This window comes from Oryzias latipes, chromosome 20 (genome assembly GCF_002234675.1).
Source record: "Oryzias latipes chromosome 20, ASM223467v1".
NCBI lineage: Eukaryota > Metazoa > Chordata > Actinopteri > Beloniformes > Adrianichthyidae > Oryzias > Oryzias latipes.
The window spans coordinates 15,905,352-15,924,365 of NC_019878.2; the positions used below are offsets into that span (position 1 = coordinate 15,905,352).

Sequence of the window (19,014 nt, forward strand, 5' to 3'; positions counted from 1 at the left end):
ATCAGGATGTGTTTAGAAAATGTTGTTAGTGTAACATTTAAGCATTTTTCTTTAATGCTCACTGATACATTTGTACATTTGACTTAGATGCTGATATTAAAAATAGGTATCAAATAATTTCCTTTAATATTATCTGGCAATATTCTTTTTTTTGAAGGAAGCAATTATTAAATGTAGCTATAAAGATCCGGTTCTTGATGAAATTCTGATAAAAAAAAAATCAAAGTTTTGTCATATTTAAATCACTAAATGATTCCAAACTCTCTGATAACATTTTGATGAACATATTTATTTGTTACAAGAAATATTTGGAGTAATACTTTCAATAGATAAAAGCTGAATGTTCATGAAAAATTTGACATGTTTTGCCTGTGTGATTTGCTTTTCCGTGTTCTCCCAGCATGCAGTGCTCTCTGTGGCAGCGGCCCCGGTGTAGTGCCAGGTGTCAAAGGCTCCTCCTCTTCCTCCAACAGCTCTCTGATGCACAGCGTCATGAAGCTGACCTCGCTCTCCTCAAACGGTCCCATCCAGAACCTCGCTTTCTTTCTCCTCGCTAACCTGGTTGCGTCACGTGACTGCAGAGGCATCCTGCAGAAGGTAGCTGGATAAAAATAATCCACCCCATTAAAAAACAAGAATAAAATGAAATGCAGACTTTGAAAGTATGTAAATAGAAAGGATCTGTTTTTCTGTCATATTGCTAATGCTCCTTTTCCTCATGTTTTTGTGATCTCAGAATAATTTCCTTCAGGTTTTCCTGTCCGTGCCGGTGCCAAAGGCTCCTGGTGTAAAGGCCACGCCAGCAGGCGGGAGTGGGAGCCTCTTGGGTTTGTGGTTGAGACTGCTGGTCAGCCTCTCGTCTGCTGAAGACGGCCAGCAGAGCATCCTGAAGGTGACTGGAAGCCTGGAAATGCTGGCAGACCTGGCAACGCATCGCCGACACGCTCTGCTCATCCTCCACAACCTCTGCTTCTGCTCTGCAAACAAGTCACATGTCCTCACCAGTGGTATGAAACTGACGTTTGTGTCAAACGGGTTTGTTTTAAATTCCCACTTAGATCATCTTTTGTGTTATTTTAAAAGTATGTGATAGCCAAAAAACGTCATTTTCTGCAGAGCGGCAGGAGTTCATTGGAAGTTCAGCTTTGAGTTGTGGGTGTGACTGTTGGGATGAAATAACCCCGCCCCCACTTCCCGTCATCCATCTGTTTACACGCTCTCCCGCTAGCTTACAGCCCCTCATAACCCTAGCCTAACATTACCGGTGTGACAGAAATGACGAGCACTATCGCAGCTGTTCAGTTTTGAGTCAGATGTCAGCTCGGACGAGGAAATCAGAGACATACACAGATCTAGATAGTAGTTTCTACGTCACAGCTACAATCTTTTTCTAACTGCTTTTTTTTTCATCTGCTTCTGATTCACAACAATTTGAATAAAGAAATAGTAAGAAATGCAATTTTAAGATGAATTTTTCTCATATATGTCCCCCTCCATCAGAAAAATGGCACAAGAACATGTTAAAACACCCAAAACCCAAACGGGTGATTGATTTGAACTGGGATTCTCCGCTCATTTGATAGATTCTGTGTTGATTGGATTATGTGAGTTCTTTGTCAAATAGAGCTCAGTCTGACTTTCTGCTTGCAACAATTCTGAGTCTCTTTTTATCTGTTAAACAACGTAATGCTCCAAACCAGAAATGAGTTGAAAGACCGACTAAACTCACAAACCTTAAAGCGCTTCCCAAATGTCCCAATAAAGCAGGTTTCAATAGAAAGTCAACTTTTCACATTTATTCCACATCCTTAGACACATATATTTATTCTAAATGATCGGGAAGAAGAGTTTAGTCTGGTCGCTTGTGTCAGTCTAAGAAGTGAGACTGAAATGAACTAATTGTGTTTTTTTCAGCAACATGGAATCACTGAATGAGAGGTTTGATTTGTTACCGTGTGGGCAGGAAGCATGCTTTCAGAGCACAGTGAGTGGGTGGGTTGGTGGGGTTGCAGGGCTGGATGAGGGTGTTCAGGTGGAGAGAGAATGCTGAGGTTTTATATTTACAGGAAACCAGACATGTGAAGAGTCACCAAGCATGGGGGTTAGGAGCCTTCAGATGTTTTGACTTGGTGATTCATATCATCATATAGACTCTAAGACACAGAAAGAAGTTTTTGTTTTCAAAAGAAAGTGTGCTGTATAAATGAATTCTCTAACATTCAGCATACAAACTCTGAAGCTGCGTTCACATCGCCCTGGGCAACGTGAGTTCAAACGGCCACTTCCAATAAAAAGTCTACGTAAACATGCATATGCGCTCATTTCAGGCTTCTGAGTTTGACATTTTGCACCAAACCTCTTCTAACTGTAGGTGATGGACAAGCGCTAGTAAACAATAGAAAAATGAAAAAAAATAAAAATAAACACTCCCTGCTTGTTTAGTGTGAACACTGGGTAGCTTGGTGGCGGCTGGGTCGCTCGGTTGGTAAGGTAGAAGGCTACCACGCAGGAATCCAGGGCTTGATTCCCAGAGGGGAATAAACAATGGGACTGGGGGCAATTACCATATTAATAGCGATCAATTAACATCACTCAGTGGGGGCCCTTGGGCAACACCCTTAACGCTATGGCTGGAAAAGTGCAGATAAATCCAATCCATTATTATTATTTTTATTGAAACCCTCATTCAAGAACCTGCGTTTGAAGGGTTCTCAAAGGCGCTCTCACCTGCCCGGTGGGTCCATAACTTTAAATGAACAGTTAGCCATTGATCTGTCTTGAATATTGATCTTTAAACTTCATTGCACCATTCTGTTTTCAGTGTTAAAATCCTAGATACTTTATGGGTTAAAAAGAGAAAATGACAAACCACACTGAAAGAAAGCAGCTGTAGTTCTTGCTTCTTTATTGTTGTTGTTCTTTAATAGGCTGTGGTCAGCAGATGTGTAGAAAAGCCAAAAAAAAGTTGTTAGCTTGTAAATAAGTCAACTCGAGCTTAACAAGAGTATCAGACGTTCAAGCAGAGCAGCTAAATAATTACAACAACTCCTAATCTCTGATGCAGACTAGAATCCGTGTTGTGTTTGGACGGAAGCGTCCAAAATGCTCATCCCTTTTACTGGCTGAAAGATGCGGTGCACGTGCTGCAGGTGTGCACAGATGAAAAACACGAGGGGAAAGAAAAGACAGGAAGCGGCTTAGACTACAAACAGTGTATGTCGTCGGCGTCCCCCCACAGTACAGCACGCATGCAGGTGGGAGATGTAGCCGTCATGGTGTGGAAACTGTTAAGTGTCAGTATTTACTGTTTCCTGTGGAAAAGCCGAGACCTTTTTCGATGGTTTTACTTTGACAACAACTTTCAGCCGAAATGAGGATGTCGGTGAGAAAGGGGCGACAAACCAGTGTGACTCACAGCTGTGAAAGTGTTAGCCAGATTAGAGTTAGAAAGACTTTTTCCCAAAATCAGATCATGGGGACTTCATCTCCAATGACATTTTGTATTAGGCCTCTAATATAGATGTATATTTAAGCTTGCACTGTCTTGTTATTGAATTGACTCCATTAAATTGTGGTCTTTGTTTCAGATAAAGCTGTGAACGTCCTGCTGTCCTGCCTGGACAGTAAAGATATAGAAGCTCGCTGCATTGGAGCATCTGCACTGTGGGCTTTACTACACAACAACCAGAGGGTGCGCGACAGCTTAAATCTGTGGGAAAATACTTTTACTAGCTAGTTTTTTTAGTGACTGCTGGTCTCAGAAGTTAAAGATAGACTTGATTAGAATCCCTTTTTTACAGCAAAGAATATTCCTAAAAGTGACATTTTTGTTGTTGGGCTTTAAAAGGCAAAGACTTCCCTCAAGTGTCCAACTGTTCGGTTGAAAATCGAGGAGGCCCACGCCATCTCTAAGAAAGGTTTGTTTTTATCACCTCAATAAAAGAATATCCTCACATTTGAATATCTGAAATAAAAAAATGTCCTGCTTTTCTGATTTTTAGATGCAGAAGCCAAACCTGAAGCGTTCAGACTCCACCTGCTGAAGTGCCTGGAAAACCTTTCTCAGTTACTTAAAAACTGAATATATTTATAGATCTCACTTTTTTATGCTGTTGTGTGTCTGTATAATCTATTTTTAGTTAATAAAAGTATTTTAACTATCTGTGTTTGCTTTATTTCTTTTCGACTTTCTCTGAAAGCAAAATTGTATTTTAAAAAATAAAGAAAACTGTGATTCTGACCCTATGTGGTCAAAAAGTTCATAGGGAACACTACATAATAAACCATAAAATGTCATTTTAGTTGAACGTTTATTCATATAAACATTTACAAAACGCATCAAGAGATATTACTGTTATTTAAGTTTCACATTCGTTTTCAGTGCTGCCGTAAAAAAAACAACAACTGGGTAACAGGAGGGTAACCATGAGGAGAAACCCGCTATCTCTAGTGGTTTTAGCCACAGAGTGAGGAGGAAGAGCAGCTCGGGTGCCTCTTCACTCGTCTCATCAATGCAGCTTTCATTCTCTCTCGGCGGGTCAAAATGGAAGCTGTACAAAAGGACCGCTGGTACTTGCTGGTACTCCTCTTTCTGACTTTTATCAAAGGTATGCAGATGAAATATGTACTTTTTCTTTTCCTATCTTCTTGTCCAAGTGTTTTTAATGAACAGGATGCCATTTATCAGTTATTTTAACAAAGGTTTCGAGTGTTTCATCATCAGATGGCTTAATTTAGGAATACATTGGTTCAATAGCAGGAACGTTTTTTTCCTTTTTTTGGTCAGAATTTAAGAAGAAAAAAACATGGCACCTGCTGTAACAGTTTATGTAAGCGGTTTCTGTGAGCCGTCTTTCAGTTACTTAAGTGTTATTAGTCAAGGGTGAGCCTCACTGTTGAACCCAGTGCCAATCAAAGATATTCCTTTTTGTAATTTAAATTCACGGGACTTGTTTAAGGTTTTATTCTGGTAACATTTTATAATAAGGTACCTTTTATTAATGTTAATATGTAAGTAATCATTGTTTAACCATTAAATAGCGTGTTAACAGACACTTTTATGCATTACTAAGTGTACTATTTAATTTATTAGTTAGCAGTTAACTAATGTTTATTATTCAACCCTAATGAATGTATAGCAAAGCATTAATAAAAGTTTCCCTAAGCAATTGCATAGTGTTATGTGTGCATTGACAGCACATTAGTTAACAGATGTGATGGTTGTTTGTTTGGAGCTCTTATTTTGAAATCATCTTTTTTTTTTCTTCTGTCAAAATGAATTATTTTACTCTTGATTTTTCGCTGGCTGTAATAAAGTTTTATTGTATGCCACGCATTTCTGTCCAGCTGCTCTGCTGCAGAGAGAGGTCGAGGCGGTCCGGCTGGAGGAGGGGATGGTGCTCAGCTGCTTGTGTCCATGGAAGGGGAACCTCAGCATGGTGTCTTGGACAAAAAAGCACGAGAACAATCCGGTGGCTGTATTCCATCCGGAGTTTGGCAAGTCCTTCTCCCACCGCTACAGAGACAGAGTGGAGTTCCTGAGGACCGCGCCTCTGGACGGAAGTATTTCCATAAAGAACGTCACTCATCAGGACATTGGGAACTACCAGTGTTCGGTCCAGACGTTCCCTCAGGGACCCTGGACCACAGACATTCAGGTGGAGGATTTAGGTAAATAGTCTAGATCTATGTAAAAATGCATCACCTGACCAATCCGTGACTCCAAGACTGAAACTGATACTGCTTCCTCCTGTTCAGATGAGCCTCCAAGTTTCAACATCACAGATCTCGCTCTCCCAGAGGAGGCTGTGACAGTCGCACAACTGGTAGAAGAGGAGAACAACAACCTGACCATCAGGTGTATTCACCCACACAATGTAACCATCATCAACCAGGTGATTCTGGAGAGGAAGCTGCATGAGCAACTCTGGACCATTATTGGTGTCTGCAAGCAAGTGGACGGAGGCCTGCTGAGCGAGGACTACTCCGACAGAGGCAGAGTGGACTGCGCCGACAGCCTGGAAGTCAGCCTGCACCTCACTGGTATTGCACAGGAAGACGGTGGTTTCTATCGCTGTACCTTCAATACAGATGTGGGTGTGCGGACCTACACCATACAGCTCAGTGTTTCCCCTCAAGGTACAACAAAAACACACATTTCAAGGCATCACCTTTTTTTCTCTCTTTCAGCTGAAGAGACGCAAAAAGCACTTAAAAATAACCCTAAGCTGTTTTTATTGAATTTTAAATGATTATTGTTCATCTGAGCTTTAAGTTCGACAATTGAAATGGACATTAAATTGTTTTTTTTCACAAGAAATCCATATTTCTGATCTTTTAATTCACTTAGTTGGCAGATTTGCTCTAAATTCAATGGTTTCATTCTATCATCAGGTGGATTCAGCTTGAAATTATACATGATGTACGTTTACATCGGGGCTGGAGCTTCTGCAGTTCTTCTCCTCATCATCATTCTCATACTGGCGATGAAGCGCAGGTAAGAACCAAACCCGACGGCTGGAAGATGCAGATGAAATCCCAAAAGACTCTTCTTGGAGGTTAGCCATGAAGACAAGAGGCTGAACGTTGATCAGCATCAGTGGTGCATCCAGAAATGTTTCATAGGAGTCACCCAAATGGTGCTTTAATGAGCCTTAATAAACATTCTTAAATAATAAACATTATTTCTTGTGTAAAGAATAAATTCAGAGAATATATTTTTCACATGTAGACAAAATACAATAAAAACGCATATTATTAATCTGTTTAGATTAAGCTGTAAGTAAGAGGATTTCCAAATATAGGAAGAATAAAGAAAAAAAAACTTAATTCAATGTTAATTGATTTGGCCTCTTAATTTTATTATTTGTGCCATTTTTACAGAAATGGGGAAACTGCATGATTTTCATCTCTGTAGCCAGAAGCCAGGTGTTGGTCACTGCTTTGCTACTGCATGAGAAACAAAGCAAAAGTTAAATAAATGTATGCTCTCAGATTTTTTTGGGACCATGCAGTGATCCAGAAAATTGTCTTTGTCATTCTCTGTGTTCTGTTGTTCATGCTGAAGCCATTGCAGACAATAAAGGCTAGAAGTAGAGCCTTTAAAATGACACTTCTCTCCCCTAACCACAGTCATAAATAAGTCTGTGCGTCACACAAACCTCAGCCTTAACCAAAAAAACAAATTATAACGTTATTTTGCAGGGGCATAGCATTGGTTCAACTTTTTTCATTAAAATCAGTACTTAGCGGCTGGGTAGCTCGGTTGGTAAGGTGGGAAGCTACCACGCAGGAAACCAGGGTTCGATTCCCGGAGGGGAATGAGCAATGGTACTGGGGGCAATTACCATATCAATGGCGAGCAGTAAACATCACCCAGTGAGGGTCCTTAGGCAAGACCCTTAACGCTACTGCCTCCCGAGCGCGGTTTTGGCTGCAGCTCACCGCTCCCCAAGGGGATGGGTCAAATGCGGAGAAAGAATTTCCCTTCGTGGGATAAAATACAGTGTATAAAAAAAAAAAAAAAAAATAATGATAAAATAAAAAAAATAAAGTATTGTATTGAAATACTTTATCTGACATCTTTTCAATGCATTTAAATTGAAAGGAAGTGATATTGATAAATTCCTATTAGCATAATCTTTTAAAATCCTAAATTAGGCTGCAATTTTCTACAGGACCCTGGACATTCAAAGAAACAGAAATGAATGTTCCCTCAAATTTGTATTTTGTAGCCACAAAAAAAGCCTTTTTTAAGCATTTTGTATGACAAATTAGTATTTTCTTGGCAAACATTGGCATCTTGTGTGCACAAATTAGTTTTCTGTAGGTAAAAATTTTTTTGATGACAAATTAGCATTTTATTTAATTGCATTTATTATTTATTCTGGGCACAAATTTGTATTTTACGGGCAAAACGTAGTATTTTATTAAAAACACAAATAAGCATTTTGTGTGCACAAATTGGTATCTTCAATTTCTACAACTAATTTATGCTACTTTTTCTTTAAACTAAAATAATAATAAGATACCAATTTGTGGCCATGAAATATTCAATTGTGGCCTCAAATTGCTCATTCGAGTGCACAAAAATCGAATGCGTCGCCCCAATTTATTAATTTGAGGGAACAATCTTTAACTTTTTTTAAGATTGCTCCATCGTTTCTTGTTTTTTCTTGACTTTTTAGCAAACTGCATTTCATTTGCTCATGACTGCCCCTACAGGTCTAAATGAGAACTGCAAACACACATCTAACCCAACAGTTAAAATTGGTGTGTGCCCTCGTTGTTCAGCTTTCGGCTTGTCCCGTTTAGGGGTCGCCACAGCAAAGTCCTCCAGCTCCCTGAGTGTATTCCACAAAATTATCATTCGTTTAAAAAAAAGTTATGCTGTGACACTTATAGCATTTATAAAGTAGAATGGACTGGAATAGAAACATTAACAGGGTTTCAAAGGGTTAAAAAAAAGACCTCATAAGACATGATGTAGGATAGATTATGGTGCACGCAAGCTTAAAACGAACAGAAATGTCACATTCACACGCTTGAAAAAAGCAGGCGCATGCACAAAACCAAACAAGATGAATCCGCTGCATCACCTCTGCTTCTTTGTGTCATTGTCTTCACAGAAAGCAAAGCAAACGGGTGGAGTATAGAGTCAAACTGCACCCGTCTCAGAGACAGGTGAGCGTGGGTTTGTTCATTCTGTCCTCCCTCGTCTTTACACTTGACACTTTCAAAGCTATTCCTTCCCTTCTCATCAGATACACACTTAACCGCAAAGCTTTCACCCTTCACAGTTAATCTCCTGCGTCCCATCATGCAGTAATCCACCAGCATCCATGTTTGCTGTTTTAACAAACGACCAGCTGTGCAGTTCGGATGTGCTTGTTAAAATGCTGACACTTGTCCAGATCGAACCATCTGCTTTTCCTCCTAACCATGTGTGTTTTCTCAAACCCTTAATTAACACCGAATGTGTCCTCACAGCCCAACATCTATGAGAACGTCTGTGTGCACCACCGGACCAAAAAGAAGCCCAGGCAGTTGAGAAACAATCCGGTCTATGCCAACCTGCAGGCCGTGCGCTCGCTCCAAAGCAGGCGTCAGAACAGACCCTTGTAGAGAAGGCGAGAAGGTGCTTGCTGCCTTCCACGGCTGTTCAGCCACATCGCATCCGAGCGGGAGCAAACGCAGGCAAGCAGAGGTTAGGACTTCTCCAATCAGATCCAGGCAGAGGATTGGAAGGAGCTAACAAGCTCTGCAAGCCCACAGGGTTGTTTGGGACCGGCCTCGCTCTGCCTAATTCAACGTGGTATGTGATTAACTGTTGAGGAAACGTTTGTTGTTTTTGGCACAACAGTGCTCAACAGTGAGCGCCGCGCAGAGGAGGAAACAAAAGCCCGTGTTATCATTCCTTTCACTCCTCTAACTCTCCAGTAAAACCATTGACAAAAGCCTGTGTAATTGTCCTCTTCTCCCTCGCATCCTTCCTGGTTTCCATTCAAACCTTGACAATAGTGTCTAATCATCTAACTGAAAAAGAAAAAAGGAGAAGCAGTCGCTCAGGAATGGATTACATTCAAACTCCTGCCCCCCCAGTGGGGTTTCTTGTCTAGGATGACTGCTTTCTGTGTGAAATCTAAACTCTAATTAGCAAAAATCCTGGGCTGCAGCTTCTTGTGCTCTGTGGATTGAAGTGAAAAGTCTGTTTGTGATGATTTGTTTTCCGGTCTTTTTTTTTGCAAAGAAGTATTTAAGGTTTGTGTAATCTCATTCATTTATCTCCGTAGAAGTGGAGGCAGTGGCACAGACAGTAATGGAAATGCGCTGTAATCTGAGGACACAGGTAGAAATGTGGAGCATGATGGGACATTAATGTGGAACCACACGTTTTGAACGTTTATTTTCTTCTTCCTGTTCACGAGGAAACTGCAGAAGCCTCACGTCTGACTGAAATGATGATTGTGATTCTGTACTTGTGATCACAAAAAGTGGAACTGATGTGTCTGGCTGTTGACGACTCCTTGTGGCAAAAAGGAAAACAGTTTTGACCAACAACTGGGTGAATTTTCTACTGGGGAAAACATATTTAAAAGAAGCTAAAATTCCTCAAATATTGGTCTGAAAAATGTCTTACTGTTAATTAAAAAAAAATGTTTGTGCTTTTTTATCTATTTTATTTCAAATGAAAATGAAATTAAAACCTATTTCAAACTATAGTTCCCCTGCATACTTGTCTCTTTCAACATCCAATCTTTTTTTCTTTTTTGCATTTAATTCAATAATTTTTGGATGAGAATGAAGCCATTTGTGGGATTTAAACCAACCAAACTCGATATTTTCACTCTTATTTGACCTTCTTCCTAATTTCATGCCACAACCTCTGAAAAGACTCAAAAAGACTAAAAAAAAATATCAGTTTGATCTTGTATATTTATACCTGAATAACATCTAAACAGGAAGCCCATATTTTTATTTTTATTCCTAACGTCTATAATGTTCTTTGACCTGTTTAAAGAGGTGCTTTTTTAAATTTCTCATTAAGTTTCATGTGGTTAAGCTAATTTCTTTAAATTTATTCTGCTAAAAGGACAAAATTTGTGTGTTTTTTAGTATATTTACAACTAAAACATTACAAAAGGTGCTTTGACAATGTAGTTTTTTTGTTATTATGGTTTGTTGTGTAATATCAACTGCTTATGGCTCCTTTATTTCCAAAAACGTTCCACAGGCTCTGAAGTTTCCCCAGAACTGGAACGACTTTTGCTGTGTGTGACAGAACATTCAATTCTTCAGCATCAAAAATATCACGGATGTACAATCTGTGGAAACTGTACTCCTACGACCATTTATTCAAAGTGCTATTGACATAGAAAACAAAAAAGAAAACACACACACACACAAAATATAAATAAATGTGGACACAATCATGAACCAACAGGAACTAAAATCTTCAGGACTCTTGAGCGGCTACAGAGCACAACAAAACCACCAAAAACTAAACACAGAAGACTCCAGATTTCTGCTGTCGTCTAATGAAATGACCTTCAGCGATTTCCAAGGATCGAATGAAGCAAATATGAATGCAGACAAATGTGCAAACAACCGTCTCCATAATGTTCCTGTGACACAACAAAGAATCCTCTGAAGAGGAGAACCTTGAAACTAATAAAAATAGACAAAATGTGCTTCTACTTCAGCTCCTTTTGTTTGCAGGAATCCACTGAACAGACCGACTCTTTTGTTTGCACTTTTGGATTTGAAGAAATTATATTACAAGTTTATACTTTTTGGATTTCACAAGTATGTAAATATTTTGGAACAGACAAAAAAGGAATAAATTGCTACTTAACGATTGGGAAAAACGTGTTTTTAAGATGTATTAACAAAAGCAAACTAGTACTTTTAGCTAAATGAAAAAGTTAGGAGCAACAGGATTTATGATGTGATTTTTAGGTGTGAAATATTACACTTTTTACCCAAAAAGTGAGATTTTTTGTAGATTTTTTTTCAAGCTAGTGTCCAACGTTTTGAGAGAAGCAGCTATGACTTACTTCAGGAAGTTAGAAACCAAGTTCCTTCAGAATAAAAGTCTCAAATCAGATTACCTGCACACAAAGTATGGATTGCTGCTGCTTACTGTACCAACATGTCTTCAATGTGGAACTTGATAAAGTTTAGCATTCGATAGGACACTTCTTCATGGTCTATAGAAGTCTAAACCAATGCACATTAAATGTTTGAACAGCATTAAGACATTGAACACTTTAGTGTTTACTTTAATCATGCTGCACTCAAAATAAGGACATTTAAGGATCTTACAGTCTCAGACAGTGAACACATCTTATCCAGTGTGTATAAGTTACTAACCTGTGAGCAAATAATACATACATTTTTTTTAAAGTCCCTTTTTAATACCACGAGGGATCTATAGACATTTTTAAATTACTGTCATCTCAGAAAAATAAATGTCGGATGAACAAACCTCTACTTGGTCTAAGTTTTCTAAGTGAAAAGACAATGAAGAATCCCGATTTAAGGCACTTTTACATCCGCTTTACGTTTTGGAATCACAATCTCTCTTTTTTTTTCATCTTTTTACATTTAAATAGAAATTAATTCTCAAAAAAATAATTTCTTCCTCCCTCGATAACCCGCTGTAACTCTTCCTAAGGTAGTAGAAGTCTAAATCTAGTACGTCAGTCAGTGCATCAGAAGTGATCTTTCATTCCTGTATCCTTTTTAAGGTTTTCTTTGACATTAGGAATGAAACAAAGATATGTGAAGGCAGAAACTGAACTTGGAGATCTGTGTTTGAGGGCATTTTTAGGTGGACGCTACAGTTTGAGTGTGGAAGGTTTCAAAATAAAACACCACAGTGGCCTTGTGGGTGATCTCCACCAAACAAACATGCCAGATCCAAGCAAAAATGTCATAACCTTAACCTGATGGAGCATCATTTTACTCCTGCCTTGCCCTTTTAATCCCATTAGTGGAGTCGCTCTAATGTAATTTATCAGCTTCTTGCTATCTATGAAGCTCCTCAAGACCTCGGCAGCTATTAAAATCAAATTGCTGCAGCGAACGGTAAAGCTTGCAGTTTAAAGTGGAGGCTTTGCACTTTCATCACTCCTGACATGATGGCCCGCCCCTGTATCCTTGAAGCACATTTCTCAATGACTTTTGCCTTTTTGCTGCTTGTAACAGATTAGAGCTGGGGCTGATTCATCACTGCCATCGACGTCAGGCTGTTTTGGTGTGAGGCATTGATCGATTTCACATTCGGGAGAGTGCACCAGGAGTGGGAGGATTATGTGTCAAAACTATTGGAAGGTTCTCTTTAACTGGCTGCTGAGGCGGCACAATCAAGTGGGATTCCATCAACTTCTGGTTTTACGGTGGACCTTTAAAGACCCACTCCGATGAAGATGGTGTTTTTATCATTTTCTTGTGGTATTTTTTGGATAATGGAGGACATGTATCAATAAAATTAAGATTAAAACTGCAATTATAAATATTATTACTGTATTCAGATTGCTGTGAATCAGGAGCAGACGGGAAAAAAAAGTTTAAAAAGAACAAATTTGTGACGTAGAAAAAACGCTGGGTGGGCTACAAGCTCCGTGCTCTGCAACAAGGAGGGGAAGGGGGGGCGGGGTTATTCCCCACAAAGAACGCTTCTGAAATAGCTCAAAAGATGATCGGAGTGGGTCTTTAACTTTTGCTAGCATTTTAAAACCAAACAGGACGTTTGACGTGCAGGTTTTAACAGGCAACGTAAACAAAATAAAACGACAGTGAAGGATTTTTCTTGGTGCAAACTTTGATGCAGTCACAAAAAATAAAGGATACAACAATCTTCCAGCTCTTTCTGGTGTTCCACTCACTCTACCGTTGACACACTTGTGTGTGTCACTGGGAAATAATATATTACACATGTCGATTTTACAGCTTTGTACATGTTCAGCAGGTACAGTGTCCACAGCTGCTCCAGCAGTTCACTGTCATTGAAGAGGTCGGACGCTGCAGCCAGACTCACAGCCACCAGAGGGCGACGGCGCTTCTTCCCGGTGACACTCAGACTCCAGCTCTTCAGATAGAAAGCTTGAGAAAGTCTGCGCCCGTGGGATAAAAGTCAACGAAAGCCCAACTTCTGAGGACAGGACAAATTAAAAAAAACAAAAAAAAAAGGTTAATCAGTTTCATAAACAAAGCAGAGCTTTCCCTGCAGCTTATGATTATTTCTCAAAAGAAAAAACACTCAAACTGTCATCCTTTGTTAAACATAAAGCTCCATCATTCCACTGAAAGCAATAGAATATAAAAGCAACAGATAAACAATTCAATTTCCCTGCCTCATCTTGTCTGCCCTGCCGGCATCTCCCTCTCTCCACCTTAATTTAAATTAATTGGACCAATTTGCTCAGGAGTTCATATTGGTTAAATGCACTGAGAGGAAGTAATGGATACTTGTGAGCGGAGGGCTGTTCAAGTGCAACTGTGAGCCCATTAATAATATATTGGAAGGCTGTTTGGAGATGTGCAAACAGAGGTGGCCTGAGGATAAAACGGCTGGCTGGCTGCTGATCAGGCACCAAACGAGAAGGAAAGTGGCCAATGATCAATATTTCAAAAAGTGCAAAACTTAACAGAACCCTGTAATCAACTTTAACCTATAAGATATCTAAGAAGCTCCTGAGGGAGAAGCCACCTTATATTGATGTCGGTTAAATCAATTTGTCTGCAGACCTTAATTAGATTGAACAAATTGACCTTTTTACAAAAAACTGCAATATAAAATGGCTTATTAGATAAGAGTTCTGAATAAATTGTGACACGTGATATCCGGTTCACCAGCAAAGAATGCAGACTGACCTCCACATGCAATCTACAACATCATCCTGCCTGGCATTCAGTGTCAAGTGACTGTGTGTGTCAGAGCTGCAGGGAGAGGGGGCGGGTTAAAAGGAAAAATGGAAAAAAAAACAAAAAAACAGAGTAGGAGGAGTGTGAACAGAGCGGATGCTAAAGTGAAGACGTGAGAATGAAAAGCACAGAAAAAGCATTTTCCCGTGTGAGTTAAGGGAAGAGTTTGGGGGAGGAGACACAAAGGGGGCCTGTGTGGGTGAGAGGATGAAACCGAAGGAGTATCTGCCATAACAAGTGAGTCATGCAAACACACCTTTGTCTGCTAGTCTGTCCTCAGCAGCATTCCCTGAAATACAGAAAAAAAAGGAAGAAAGATTTAGGTTTAGTAGAAAGTAAAACATTAAGGATGGGAGGCGTACTTCATGGATTGCTGAAACAACTGGTGGGCAACCAGGCATATCCTTTTTCACATCTTTGCCAAGACAATCCCTCTCCTCAACCAAGGCCAATTTAGGCCAGAGAGAAAACAGAAAGGCGGCCGGATCAGAGGAGATCGAGGAGGTGAGGCAGGTCCCATCATTCCCTGAGTCATAAATGCTTCCCCAATCTTTGACAACTGCTTCGCTTCCAGACGTAAACACACTAGCATTAAAAAAATAAAAAATCAAATCAGAGAAAAGGACAGAGAGGAAATGATGGCGCCAGCTTCCCTCCTCAGCTCTCCCTATGAGGAGCAGACAGTGATTTGTCAGTGCCTTTTCATTACCACTGAAGGTCGTGTCATCCTATCTGGCCTGGGGTGGCAGCTGCTGGGCCGGAGCAGACAGGACAGGCAAGGAGGGCACAAACACACACATATAAAGATGAAGGAAAAAAATAATAACACAGACCCCCTCAATACACGTGCATGTTGACACACACCTGTCTGCACCTCACTACCTCAGAGTGTAACAACCCAGATGGCAGTCAGGTAACAGCTGTGACCAGGGAAAGGAGGCTGCATGCCCCACAAACTCTGCGTTATGCAGCCTAAAGATCCGCTCCATTAATTCATATCTCAGATTGAACCCAAAAAATAAAAAAATAAACTCATAAAATAAAGTTGTATTTTTCATCCAATTAGTCTTTATGTCACTGAAGTCAAACAGCTCCCATTGTGCTGCATATTTTCGACTTTTTAATGCAATAAACTGCTCAGAAAATGCAGAAAAACGTGTGTAAAAGGCATCAATGAAACACAGGAAGATTTTTTTTCCCTCGTTTCTTCTCTGCATAAAAGTTGTGAATCATCTCTGACAGGAATGGCACCTTGGTTTTTTTTTCCAACCAAAAAAACTTTAGTGAACTCATTTTTTATGCATCAGCAAACTCAGAGAGTTTTGGAGAAATGCAAAAGAATGAATAGTAATAGGGAGAAGTGATAAACAGTGGAAAGTAGGACTATCATCCCTGTATGCATCACCTTTTCAGAATAAAACATCCTTCTTTTATTTCCAGAGCGACCTTTTTCCTTCCTACGCAACGTTGTTCCCTTAAGACGGAACACATTTACTGATCGTTTTTACATGCAGCAATCACAGAAACATCGTATAGGAAACCGATGCGAAATATAGGAAAATAATTGAGCCCCCGTTCCCTCAGCGCCAGGCCCTCCTTTAACTCAGTCAAGTAAAAAAAAGAACAAATAGATGAATAAACCTCAACAGGGAAAGGGAAGTGCGTTCCCTAATTATTCCCCCGAATCTGCAGGGTACTTGAAAGCAACCCGAGCATGACTCAGCAAATTGACTGTGCTGATTGGATATTCATAACATTCAAAGCAATACAGCCAGGGAGCAAACTCAGCCAGCCATCATAGTATATAAACATGATTCCCTACCTGTATGTACATCCAAGCTATTATTTCAGGGACTAATAATGTCATAATGACAGATAAAGGGAACCTGCAGCTACCAGTCTAAACATATTTTAAACACATTTTAAGAAGAATTAAGTTTTCCCAATGGTCTAAGCAGAAGATCAGAGGTTTAGGGGGAAAACTGAAGAGGAAGCTGTGCTTATTATTTAATACTTCATATATAAAACCTTTACTCAAACAATACAGACATACAGATTTGTGGAGTTTATGTAATTTGTGTTTTTCTTTTAATTCTTTATCTTGTGAGTTAGGAAAGGCTGCAACAAGTACTGAATGGTTGTGATGTTGGAGCCTGGAGGCAGAACTACTTTAAAAACAAACTGTTCTTGATGTGGGCTCAGAGATGCTTTGGAAACTATCATGGGTGATGACAGATCTCCGCATCCACAGTTAAAGCTCACACCGCTTCCATTAACAAGATATCTCAGTGACTTTACAGGGCCTAGATTTAGTGGAAAAGGATTTAGGAGAAGATCAAACTGTCTCGGGGTCTAAACAAAAAAAATACTAAGCTGGTAAAAAGGAACGATGCATCCTGAGGACCATTTGGTTTGGTTTAAAAGCGTCTTTTGCTTATGATTACGCAGTCGTTAGGCTAAATCACAAAAACCTGTTGTTTTCTAAGACGTACTTTCAGTAAAGCAGCAGTAGCAACCCCGCCCCCCTTCCCCTCCCTGTTACATGGATCTACAAGTGGATGCATCAGAATGGAGCAGAGCATGGAGCTTGTTCCTAGAGTTCAAACTGTTTTTTTTTCATCTGGTCCTTATTCACAGTGATTTGAATAAAATCAATACTCAGAAATGCAAATTTAAGCTTATATTCTTTATATATGTTCTTCTTCCTGAGAAAAATGCTATAAAAACATGTTTAAAACACACACAAAAAAACGTTTTCATTGGAGTGGGTGTTTAAGTATTCTCACCATAGTCAATACACACTATATTCAAGGTTGTAACACTATAGAACAAATAAACATCAGTTGAGGCAAAGGGATTTTCTTATTTTTGTGTTATTTTTGTTGTTGTTGAGGAGCAGATATAATGGAGCCGGATCGATGACTAACAAAGACCATAATTTGCTGCGAAGAATTAAGAGCTATTAAACTGACAGAGAAATGGTTTGAGTGCTCCCAAATCTAACCCAGAGTACAATTGTTCTTACATACAAGCTCTTTAGAGAATGGCATACTCAAAATAAAGTCAGCATAACTCTCATCATATTCCAAGTATAACCTTTTACAGACCAAATATGTCAGAAAATGATATTTAAATACAGTCATATCTTATTTGGGACAAGATGTGAATTTCTGGAGTCCATGTAAATTAAGCCAGGGATGGTATGAACTTTAGAGCGCATGATGCAAGAATCCAAAGATCTATGAAGGGAACATTAATCCTCAACAGGTTTCTCAGCAACACGTGCCATTATTCATACATCATTTTGAGAGAAGATCTTGTTTATTTCAGCAGGATAGCAAAAAAAAAACCCCAACAACGTACTATTTATCTTCACAGAGCTGCACAGCAACTTAAACTGAGGATGGTCATCAACTGTTAAGCTGCAGCTGTTGTGAGATGCCCATTATACTCGTTATGCAAAACTAATTAGCACATTTAGAGGACGTGATGATGAAATCTCAGATAAACATCGAAGTAAAAAGCCTTGGGGGTCAGGTTTTTGTCTAAAAAGATGGCAGGCCAACATCGGTGAGAAATCATTGTAACCCCTTTTAAGCAACGCTCACACCACCCTCGGCAACGTGACTTCAAGCAAGCAACTTTACATGAAAAGTCTATCTAAACACGTGTAAACGTGCATTTCAGGCTTCCATGTTCAAAAATATCACGTTAACATGTAGCTACCGAAGTTCTAACAAACGTCAACGGGTCCTACGTATAAAACGAGCTAAACCAGGTCAAACTTTGACCAATCAGGGACTTGGATGTGCTAGTCCCTGATTTTATATTCACAGAAGTGCCAACTGTTTGAAAAATGACTTTGAAGGAGAAATGAATAATTTTGTTTTTTTGCCCGGACAAAATGATTTGACACCAAGTCTTTCATAAATCAGAATAGAGCTGTGAAAAAAAAAATCCGAAGCAAGATTCAAGAGATTTGCAGCACTTTGACATTTCGCACCAAACCTCTTCCAACTGTAAAAGATGAAGAAGGCTCTCCCTGTTTTCCCAGTGTAAACACTATGGACCAAACGCACATTCAAGGACACGTATTTAACACCCGTCAAATGCCTGGTGTGTATGTAACTTTTTGTATTTCGGAATGACTCACCAAAATAACAAATAAATAAAAAAGGAAGCTCCTTTATAAAGTGTTTGCAAGACATGCCTTTAAAAGTCCCAACATGCTATGTCACAAAGAACCTAAAGTCCCCATCACTCCCAAGAATCACCTTGTTGTCCTAGTCGTCTGATGAGACCTGAAACACACTGATGCATTCAATTTATTCATGGAAAGGAGGAATAATGGCAGTGCTGAGCGTGTGTGAGCAGGAGGTGGAGGTTTGTTCTGAACAGGGCAGATGCATGGGGAAAGTGTGGGAGGACCAGTGGAAACGCCAAGGTGATGGATGACAGAAAAGTCGCTCTGCTCACCAGAGTTTGGAGAAGAAAAGTTTCAAAGCAAACTTTACAGACGCTCAGCTTGTTTATATAGAATGACCCCCAAGGTGGAACTCTTCCATTTAGAGAACAGGAGGTAAAAAC

The 19,014-nt window shown here is 39.6% G+C and overlaps 3 protein-coding genes across 7 annotated transcripts in view; 2 read left to right on the forward strand and 1 right to left on the reverse strand.

Annotated features, from left to right (window-relative positions):
* rttn (rotatin) overlaps window positions 1-4,162 on the forward strand; it is a 30,846-nt gene extending 26,684 nt beyond the window's left edge. For 3 of the 4 annotated variants that reach the window (XM_004081247.4, XM_011488869.3, XM_011488870.3), the window contains exons 45-49: window positions 401-597; window positions 737-1,007; window positions 3,588-3,691; window positions 3,848-3,917; window positions 4,002-4,162. In XM_004081247.4, the coding sequence (XP_004081295.1) occupies window positions 401-597; window positions 737-1,007; window positions 3,588-3,691; window positions 3,848-3,917; window positions 4,002-4,081 (722 nt within the window). In that variant the 3' untranslated portion in view covers window positions 4,082-4,162. Of the gene's footprint in view, window positions 1-400; window positions 598-736; window positions 1,008-3,587; window positions 3,692-3,847; window positions 3,918-4,001 lie in introns of those variants that run through there. The other variant, XM_020712675.2, reaches the window with a different exon arrangement.
* A 285-nt stretch (window positions 4,163-4,447) lies between these two features.
* Window positions 4,448-10,220, forward strand: cd226 (CD226 molecule). 2 transcript variants are annotated; one of them, XM_004081248.4, is made up of 6 exons: window positions 4,448-4,607; window positions 5,347-5,670; window positions 5,758-6,138; window positions 6,394-6,496; window positions 8,628-8,682; window positions 8,989-10,220. In XM_004081248.4, exons 1-6 carry the CDS (start codon window positions 4,544-4,546, stop codon window positions 9,121-9,123), a joined length of 1,062 nt encoding a protein of 353 aa, XP_004081296.1. In that variant the 5' UTR covers window positions 4,448-4,543; the 3' UTR covers window positions 9,124-10,220. The 2 variants fall into 2 exon arrangements, with proteins under 2 accessions (XP_004081296.1, XP_011487173.1); XM_011488871.3 differs by having other exon boundaries at window positions 9,792-10,220.
* Window positions 10,221-12,999: 2,779 nt separating this feature from the next.
* The window catches only part of dok6 (docking protein 6), a 50,168-nt gene continuing 44,153 nt past the window's right edge, over window positions 13,000-19,014 (reverse strand). Inside the window, exons 8-9 of the mRNA XM_004081249.4 lie at window positions 14,684-14,716; window positions 13,000-13,654 (exon numbers count right to left, since the gene is read on the reverse strand). Coding sequence (XP_004081297.2) covers window positions 13,506-13,654; window positions 14,684-14,716 — 182 coding nt within the window. The 3' untranslated portion in view covers window positions 13,000-13,505. The remainder of the gene's footprint in view (window positions 13,655-14,683; window positions 14,717-19,014) is intronic.

Bases quoted from the DNA above. Each gene is read 5' to 3' on its own strand.
- cd226 (XM_004081248.4), top strand. From the start codon at position 4,544: ATGGAAGCTGTACAAAAGGACCGCTGGTACTTGCTGGTACTCCTCTTT. The intron at 5,671-5,757 runs GTAAATAGTCTA...CCTCCTGTTCAG, and splicing joins CATTCAGGTGGAGGATTTAG to ATGAGCCTCCAAGTTTCAAC. The intron at 6,497-8,627 runs GTAAGAACCAAA...TTGTCTTCACAG, and splicing joins ATACTGGCGATGAAGCGCAG to AAAGCAAAGCAAACGGGTGG.